Source organism: Cynoglossus semilaevis, chromosome 1 (assembly GCF_000523025.1).
Source record: "Cynoglossus semilaevis isolate Cse_v1.0 chromosome 1, Cse_v1.0, whole genome shotgun sequence".
Lineage (NCBI taxonomy): Eukaryota > Metazoa > Chordata > Actinopteri > Pleuronectiformes > Cynoglossidae > Cynoglossus > Cynoglossus semilaevis.
The window spans coordinates 28,308,934-28,318,444 of record NC_024307.1 but is presented as its reverse complement, the minus strand read 5'-3'; the positions used below and the strand labels follow the sequence as shown (position 1 = coordinate 28,318,444).

Genomic DNA, 9,511 nt, shown 5'->3' with positions numbered 1-9,511 from the left:
TCAAAGCTTGGGATTTAAAATTGCCCACAGAGGCTGAAACCAAAGACCAGCCATTAATACCAAACTTTCAAAGTATCAATGCATGGACAGAGTCTTCCACCCCTTACGTTTACATGACCGAACCTTGGAGAGCTAGCACTCAAGAATCAGATCAGGATAAGAGTTTTTTTTCAGACTCTCAGTCTGGAATAGAGCTTCAAGAGAGACCAACCAAAAACCCAAACCTAAAGGTTTACCCTAACATACCTATGTTAACACCCAGCTCTATTTCCAAGACACAAACATCTTCCAAACTCCATCCCCAGTTCCAGACTGGGACGAGAAAGATTTTTCTCTCTTTACTAAATCCTGCTAAGACCGAGATCTTCTCAGACGAAACTACTCCACAATCCTCTTTCCAGGCTCGTTCTATTTCCACTCTAGTTCCAGCACACCCTAGTGTTCTGTTACTGCCAGATCCATCTGTGGTTCATTTAACCAATACACCTGGACCACAGAAAAACACTCTACCGGACCCTCAAACCCCACTACGAGAGAATTCTTCACCAAGTCAGAACTTTGTCCAAGAAAATCTGTCTGATTTGCAAGAAACCCTGATTTTCCAAACTACTATGATGGAATCAAAGTCCAAGTCCCAGACTGAGTCAAGCCAGGGAGATGCCTTAGAATGGACCACAGGAGCCACTCAAACTTTTAACCATCCTCAGCTCACATCAGGGTATGACCTGTTTGCAACAAATAGGTTGGAGGTTAGGAAAGATGAGCATGAAGATAGGATGCAATTCATCAGTGAACCATATGCTTCTTCCTTAACCACTTCTCTTAATCCTTCTAAAATCTCTAAGGTAGTTTCACTTCGTCCAACCTTCAGATCAACACTTAAGTACCAGCCAAAAACTTTTCCTGCACTTTCTGCTCTTGCTTCTCCATCACCAATCTCAGTCCCTGCCCAAACGATCCCAGTCCAGTCTCCTCCTACTTATCCTAAACCACTGAATAACTCTTCCAACCATCTGTTAACAACTACCCTGTTTCCACTTGGGTCGAAATTCAATCCCCACTCATCCACTCATATGCCGTCCACTAATTTCTACCTTGACACTTCCTCAGCTCCATCAACAACCTCTTCTGTTCCCGCTGCACGTACTGACTCCTCACCTTCTCCTGTTTTAGCGAGAACTCCATTTCAAATGACATCATCATCTTTCTCAGTATCATCTCTCATCTCCTCCTCAAGGTTACCCACACCTCAACTAGAACCTTCTCCTGCTCCTCTTCGTTCCATCTACAACCCCCTCCCACCTTCTTCTTCCCCAGTCCCGACCAGAAAGCAAATTTATCAGCATTTGCTCATCCTGAAGCACCCCAGGCCTTTGAATCCTGTATTAAAACTCACTTCAACAACACCAAAGACTTCAGTTCACCAAAACCATGATCCCCATCCTAACCTTGAGACAACTTTCAGACTGAATCATGACCATGAGTTAAAACCCATCCACGTTAACACAGACACAAAACAAAAACAACCCTCAAAACCACCAGGGCCTCCAACCAAGGAAGGGAAGTATCCAGAAATGATTCCTCGGCACAGTTCCTGGGAGCTGGGGATGCTGCTGGGATGCTCAGCAGGACTAGGTATGGTGCTGGTGGTCGGTGTGCGTTACATGTACCGGCAGGCCTGTGGCAAACGTACTGGGGTGACACTGAACGACAGAGAAAGGGAGTACGAAAGAGGAGAAAGAGGGTTGATCCATGTCCAGGAGTGCGGAGACTTGGTACGAGTCCGTAGAATTAGAGATAACAGTTTTGTGCTTCTGGCTGAGTACGATATTCTGGCTGCTCCTGGAGACTGAAGAAGACTGAAGACTGAAGTCTTTAGATAGCATAAAAACAAATACACTATCAACTGATGTGTACCATCTTCTAACCCCTAGTAAAAAAGTGTGAATGTTTGCAGACTCCTGCACCTACACAGAAGTTCATGACAAGTCTTTTTGATGCAATAGGTTTAGAAAAACGTGGTCTTTCTCCTGAAGGAATTTCAAAGAAGACAAACACACTCAGCTTCTATAGACCCAGACACAAATGTTTTATTTAAAACATTTTGTACTGTAGTTGTGTGCGATTCTTGAATAAATTGTCATGGATTACTGATGCACTAAGTATATGTTTCATTAACGTTCAATATGTCCAAGTGTATTCAAAAACTCCAATCAATAACTGCAACGTTTTATTTTGAGGTCAAACTGCAGGTGCTGCAGTGATAAGAAAACTCTTTGTCAAACCTTTAGCACACAACCATAATCTTATAAAAAACACGAGTCTGTCCAGCTAACAAGACAATCTGGTCTCCTTTTCCATCCCTGTTTATCAATCTTCTTGTGCGCTGACATCAATCAATGCATCCTGCTTATCTTCTTCTGGCTAGATGCATTACTGCCACCTGCAGGCCAGAGTGTGTGCACCAGCGTTGATGGGTCCTAGAAATTAGGGTACTGGAAAAGGTGCCAATACATGTTTTACTTTGAAATTGTTATTTTGTAATTTTTTTTATTTTGAAATGAATTACTAATTCATTGAAATTAACACATTAAAGTTCCAGTCCTTTAAAAATGACTTCACCAGAGGGTTTGTATTATTTATGTTTATTCTTTTACAAGTTGTTTTTAAATAAACATGTAGAAAAGTAGCAGTATACAAATCGACCCCACCCATAATTTGATTAGTACAAATTCTTAGAAAGTAACAATGGCACAACAGTGGTATTGTAAACAGACAAAGACTGACCGTAAACTGACCACATCAATGCCACCACCTGTAACATGACCTAAGTCCAGTTGGCGCTACTGGGAAGAAATGTTAGTGATGGTAATTTCCACTTCATAACATTCTAAAGAACTAGTTATAGCATAGTTCTTGTTTAGAAATGTCTTTTTCACTTATATACAGCATAGTTCTTGTTTAGAAATGTCTTTCTTCAGCTTCCAATTGGCTGTAGGAAGACAGGATGATACAGGAGATACTGGAGATGCACAGACAAACATTTTAAAGTTGTTCTGGAGATGCACAGACAAACATTTTAAAGAATATAGTTGAGGATCTAAAACGGGGTGTGATGAGTGTTAAAACTAAATCATGGCACATATCTCAATATATCATCTGCATATAAATGTATAAGAAATGTGCAATTTAGCCAACGTCGAGTACAGCACTGAGCTCCATCCTGTTTTTACAGTAACATTCATCCCAAAAACCAGGGCATCGAGACCCTGCTGTTCAGATTGCATTCAAGAGCTTTTCAAGTTTTTACATTGGAATTTACATTTGTCGGCTGGTAGTAAATGTTAGGGGAAAAAATGGAATAAGTGGAATGCAGTGTTTTCTGTAACAGATGTATAACTTAGCTATACAAATAATTAAATAAAATCTTATTTTGAGGACGTCTGATTCATCTTCATGTACATAACTGTATGTAAATGTGGTTTTGGGCATGTAGACATGATTCCATTATGACCTTAGAGTATTTCATGACCTTTTTCTCATGGAGCCTGAACTAAAAATGTCTCTGAAAAGGTAGACATTACTATGTTCACTTTGTTCAAAACCAGTGGTAACTGGTAACTAGCAGTGAGTGTTTTACTATTATGTTTTGGCTCCATCACCAGACCCTCCCCCTTACCCAAACTCCACCTTATAAGTACGTCCAGTTCTGGCAGTGACAGCTCAAAGAGAAAGGTAGAAAAATGTAGATAGTAACAATAAATATCAACATAAAATATATGGTCCCAGTAACTCCATCCACCCTGTTCATGTTGGCAATTTCCTCCATATAAAAATAAACTTAATCTTTTTTTATAAAAAGTTTCTATGATCCATGTATCAGAGTTTGTTCCTCTTCGGGTAAGAAAATAAAGGCACCTCGGGAATCCGTCACCACTTTGAGGTCTTGGTTGCTTTAAGGCACTTGTCACAACGGTGTCCCTCCACCATATAACGGTACAGAACACAGTCCTATCCCTGATTTCCTGCTTGTCACACGGGCTCCATGGCCGACAGCTTCACCACCTGGAGAAGGAGAAAAAAGGTCAAAATGTATGAAGAATGAATAAAATCTAAATAATCAACAGAAGAAGAGATGGAGGGAGAGGAATCAGCTCCAAAACTCCAACTGGGGTTTGGTCAGTGAACGCTCCATCATCAGAGAGTCAGAACTAGAACCTCATTAAAATAATTACAATCTTTGAATTTGATGAGAATTAAATATTAATAAAAACAAAGACAAGACAAAAAAAAAACAATGATTGTGCAATTCTTTTGACAGTAGCATACATTTGATTGCAGTATGTGTGAATTACAATTTCCACCAAGACACCATCAATGCTTTAAAGTCAAACGAAAAAATAAAAAGTAAAACACTAATTTCATTTTTTTTATACATGAGAATATGACTGTAGAATTACTGTTATGGAGAATAAAAGGAAATGTGATTAAGTAACCATTTACACGATGTAATCAATCACCCCAGTTGTTATCAATAAAGGGAAGTTACAGATATTATTCAAATAAGGCCTTTAGTGTGAATAAATCCTTTAAACCGTTTTACAAATTGATTGAGAAGCAAATAGTTCATAACATAATTTTATAATCCTATGAGAAACAACTATTTTATAAAGAATTTGTGAGTTTGTGAGAGGCAGAGCTGCTGTTCAACTCTCAATGGAATTCAAAACGGTTCAAATAGGAGTTTGTTAACTGGACGGGCCAAGGCTGAAATATCAGAAAGTTCCCTTTAAAACCCAGCACCACTGAAAGTAATACAAACCCACTTGTACTTAATGAGTAGCTTAAATTGCTGCTGAGTTTGTGACAATGAGTGCATTTCCTTTAGACAGCAGAGGAACTCTTTAACTCACATTTTTAACAGCTAAAGAAATCCAGAAGCCTGTGTGGAAATGTTTGTTCAACAGTGTCAAAGACTCAGAGCAATTATTTGACTTTGTTGGTACGACGTCTTGTCCACAGGCAGCTGTTTCCCTGCAGGTTACTCCCACATCAGCTCACAAAAACCCTTCACAGCGACCGTCTTCCCGGAGGTTATGTCCCAAAAATGTCTTCAGTAACGTCAAGGTCAGACTGTTTTACACAATATTTTCCCACAGATTCAACAATCAAATAAACAAGGTACACTGACGTTTGTCTGACTGTGTCATTTATCAGATCACAAAAAGGCTCAATAGTCAACAAAGTGATAAGTAGCTAAAAGTTAGATAAAAAAAAAAGTGAATCTTATAACAATGTAACAGTTACTTAACAAAAAAATGTCACTAACAACAGGCAGTTACTAAGTTGCCTGGTACCTTTGTTGTAAAATGTTGTTTTTCTTAAATTGTTAACTATATAATATAGCTAACAAACGTCAACCAAAATAAAAAGCAGTAGTAATATAATGCTAAAGCTAGTTAGCAAAGTACAAGTTAGCAAAAAAAAATAAAATATATATTTTGTATATATATATTTTTTTTAATCTAAAAAATCTTAAGCTCATCTTGCCAAATTCCTCACTCCATCTGTAGTGTCCAGCTGTAGTTGTGTAGTTTTTGTGAGGTATAGTCTGACCTGGACAGAACTGAAACTGAGTTTAAAATCGGACATTTACTTCAATAAAACTCACCTGATGCAAAGACTTCTTTCAATACTAGGGCTCGGAATCTTTTTCAATTTTATCTTTTTCTGTTTCCTGTTTGCTTTTGGATTCCAGTTCCTAATGATTCCATTTTTTATTCCAGTTTGGTCAAAAAAAGGTCAAATATTAGAAAACATTAGAATATATATATTCTTTAACTATTAACTACACCATAACCAACCCAACATTTAACACATATGACCGACAGTCTTTAGAGAGAAGTGAACCAGCAGTGGCAGAGCTCAGCCTGACAACATGTACCTTCATCATAACCACATCAACTACACTTGATTCTTTTATTTACATGTGTGATTCTGGCTCTGATGGTACATGTGGTCATCTACACAGACAGACAAAGAAAACAACCACCCAACTACCATTTCATAAGGAATTCATTATGGTACTCACACGTATTTTAGTTTAGGCTTTAGCCCCCCAAAAAATCTTAAGCTCATTAATTTCCCTCAACTAAACACAACTACAATAAAAAAAAATCTATGGAAGCCTGTATGGACATTTTACATAGGTTTTACAAGTTTCGAGTAAAATAATTGGTTGTGAATGTGACCCTGGTCCTGACTGTGCCTCTGTGAACCCAGCTGCCTGTGGACTCTGATCGTGTTTGGACATTAACCTTCTACTCACTCGGCGCAGTACTGTTGGAATGCCACCCTACCTCAACAATAGACTAGACTGTGGGAGAGGAAACAAAAAGGAGGTCAAAGATAATACTACAGTACAGAACCAGCCGTCTCTGACGGGGAGCAGAAGAAGAAGAACAAAGGAAAGATCTTAGAGCCAGAACCGTAGAGACCTATGGAAGCTCAGCACCAGTCCTACCTTCTGCCGGTTGCTCATCCAGCTGCGGATGCTGGGCACCAGCACCGAGCCCAGCAGGATCTGGGATGGGTGGTAGATGAGCAGCGGTACTGATATCAGGGAGAGGTGTTCGTAGCCAGCGAACACGATTTTTAGCATGGGGATTCCTGTGGAGGCAGGAGTGGACACAGAGAGAACCGCTTGATGAGGAAACCATCAGTCAAAAACAAACAAGAAAATGGTCCGTGTGTGTATGTGTGTGTGTGTAAACACACCCAGAGTGAGAGACTTGTGTGTAGAACAGAAGATAATGGCCACGGTGTCTGCAGGGCTGAATCCTGAGTTTGACCTGGATTAACACATACACATATTGCAGTTCAGACTGTGACCAGCAGGAGGCTGCGAACCTGTCAACATCACGACCTCAGATCATGAAGAGAGAGCGCAGACTGACCTGGTGGACAAGATGAAGGTGAGCAACATGAAGCTGATCTGCAGACAGAAAACTGCAGAAGGGACAGGAAAGTTTTAAATGAAGCTAACGGTTAGCATATCTGCCATCACACCTTTTAAACTTATCTTTTCACATAATTTCACTTTAGTTTTCTCTATGAGCATTTTAAGTCAATTAGCCAATATGGTATTGGCTAATTTAGCATTTTCTGGACCATCAAATGCTTTAGGCTTACTTTTAGCTATTGCTGTGCTGTCCTGTTGTCTAAAGGTTAGCCAGTGCTGATCTAGTGTTTCTAGGTATTTCTTTACATATTTAGCTTTAAACTGTTGCTGTTTTCACAATATTTGATAAACATTTCCTTATTTCTGGGAAGCTAAACTCTAGCTGCTCCTGGGCTAACAAGTGTTCTGTTGTGCAGCACTGACTGATGAGGACGACCAGCAGCAGACTGGTGGGGTCCAGCTCGATGTTGGGGTTACTGAAGGTGTCACAGAAGGTGGTGTAGATGATCATGAGCAGGACGCAGCTGCTGACGGTGCTGAACGGAGGCTTCTTCCTCTCCAGGAAGTCCCTGAGGAAACGCCGACACACCTGCACCACAGTGTGTGTGTGTGTGTGAGTCACATTTATACAGGTCAACACTAAATCAAAAACACACAAACTGAGAAAAGCCTACCTGACCCAGGATCAGCGGCACAACCACGGTCATGAAGAGCTGAGAGAAGATGGAGGAGAAGGGCACAGAGGAGGAAGAACCCAGCTGGAGGAGAGGAGAGGAGAGGAAGCAGGGCACAAGAACGGAGGCTGAGGCAAACATTTGTACTTCTTATCTGATGTTCACTTTAAAAGCACTCACTCTCCTGCATAGAAGACGGCTGTGCTCTCAGCTTAAGTGTTGGACAGTCTTTCCCAGGTGAAAGTCAAAAGAGAAAACCAGTGATTTTAGCTCACGGAGACAGAGAGCTGTTAACCCACCGCTGCCTCCTGTGGTCTGTAAGTGGTACCAGCAGCTTCTCAGTCAATGTGAACTAAAACCACTGATTTTGTCAGTTTGTCACTTTGCTGCTGCCCGACACTTTTGATGACACCAAACATATAATATTTGTATATAGGAGACAGAGGCAACATAAAAAACAGGTTTTACTTACAAAAAACAGCAGCAGCACAGGAGTCACGACAATCCCCTGAAAAACAGACACAAACCACACACGTCTTGTTAAAAGTTCACATTAATTCATTCATAAAATCACAGGCTGAATGACACACAGTAAAGTCTGAGTCATTACTGCTGCAGCCAACTTTCAAAACTGCTCCAAAATGACCTAAATTATTCATGTTTAGTCCAAAAACATCAAAGGTCAGAGGTCTCCGGGGACATGGTGTTCAAACATACAGTATATCTGACAACATTTCCAAATGTCACAGGACTCTTAGGCTACACAAGCTTAATTCAGTGATTATGCAACATAAAAAAGTTTAAAAAAAAACAAAAAAACCCAGAATGATCATAGGTCTCACCAGGAAGCTTCCAAATGCTGAGTTAAAGATGGCTGCTGCCTGGAACACATACACAAAGATACAGTGACAAGACAGGCAGAAATGGTCATTACAACACATTTCCATTGAGTCACAAACATGCAAACACTAGGTGGCGATGTGGGTGACATAAGGTTATGTGAACATCAGTGTTAACAAACACATAATTAAACGAAATATTACACTCTTACCTCATTTCCTCCGACAGCTTTGGTGAGAATGACTGCAGAGGAAACTGGAGGAGGCATACAGCTGACCGTCTGTAACCTAGGCAACCAGGACAGGAAGCTGTCATTGTTTGGCTCTTTAAACAACACCACTCTTGTGGTTAACTAGTTATTAGTGACCTCATGTGGTGACTGCAGTGACCTATCAAATGGGAAGCTGTGAGTTTGTTAACTGTGTTTTCTCCTTCACCTCAGTGAAAATCAGGGATATTAGTTCGTAGAGACACGGAAGCAATTGGTCCACTGCTGCCTCCTGTGGTCAGTGTGTGACTCAGACGTAAAACTGAACTAACACATTTGAACTTAGTGATGGAGGCAGCAGTGGACATTATTTATTATGTCATATAAAAAGGATGCATTTTCAATGGAACTTAGTATGGGAGAGAGATGTAGAGAGAGAGAGAGAGCGAGAGAGAGAGAGAGCGAGAAAGAGAGCGAGAGACAGAGAGAGATTCGGTTATATGAGCAGTGAATACGAGACTCTCAGCACACACAGCCTTCAGGTACAGTGAGTATGAAAGAAGGTATTCACGCCACAACACACGCACCCTCTGAGCAGCCATTGGTCAATGGGTGTGAACTCCAGCACCCTGAGCAGCAGCCAGACGGCTACGGGGAAGAAGAGCAGTGTGAAGGACTGAACAAAGAGGTGGAGACGAACATGGAGCAGAGCGCTGGTCAGCTCCTGGACAGGGGATAAGAGCAGAGAGGGGGGGGGGGGGGGGGCTTTTTAACGTCCCCCCCCCGCGCGCACACCTTCTGTGGGTGGCTGTTTTTTCTCTCCCCTTT

At 40.9% G+C, this 9,511-nt stretch overlaps 2 protein-coding genes across 8 annotated transcripts in view; one reads left to right on the top strand and one right to left on the bottom strand.

Annotated features, from left to right (window-relative positions):
* reeld1 (reeler domain containing 1) overlaps positions 1 to 2,472 on the top strand; it is a 4,194-nt gene extending 1,722 nt beyond the window's left edge. The window contains exon 4 of the mRNA XM_025061942.1: positions 31 to 2,472. Within this exon, the coding sequence (XP_024917710.1) occupies positions 31 to 1,853 (1,823 nt within the window). The 3' untranslated portion in view covers positions 1,854 to 2,472. The remainder of the gene's footprint in view (positions 1 to 30) is intronic.
* A 582-nt stretch (positions 2,473 to 3,054) lies between these two features.
* slc10a7 (solute carrier family 10 member 7) overlaps positions 3,055 to 9,511 on the bottom strand; it is a 12,273-nt gene continuing 5,816 nt past the window's right edge. The window contains exons 3-13 of one of the 7 annotated variants that reach the window (XM_025059217.1): positions 9,271 to 9,407; positions 8,687 to 8,762; positions 8,478 to 8,516; positions 8,108 to 8,143; positions 7,636 to 7,719; positions 7,385 to 7,550; positions 6,957 to 7,008; positions 6,778 to 6,851; positions 6,524 to 6,669; positions 6,318 to 6,376; positions 3,055 to 4,065 (exon numbers count right to left, since the gene is read on the bottom strand). In XM_025059217.1, the coding sequence (XP_024914985.1) occupies positions 6,356 to 6,376; positions 6,524 to 6,669; positions 6,778 to 6,851; positions 6,957 to 7,008; positions 7,385 to 7,550; positions 7,636 to 7,719; positions 8,108 to 8,143; positions 8,478 to 8,516; positions 8,687 to 8,762; positions 9,271 to 9,407 (831 nt within the window). In that variant the 3' untranslated portion in view covers positions 3,055 to 4,065; positions 6,318 to 6,355. Of the gene's footprint in view, positions 4,066 to 6,317; positions 6,377 to 6,523; positions 6,670 to 6,777; positions 6,852 to 6,956; positions 7,009 to 7,384; positions 7,551 to 7,635; positions 7,951 to 8,107; positions 8,144 to 8,477; positions 8,517 to 8,686; positions 8,763 to 9,270; positions 9,408 to 9,511 lie in introns of those variants that run through there. The other 6 variants (XM_008324413.3, XM_008324402.3, XM_008324394.3 and 3 more) reach the window with 6 other exon arrangements.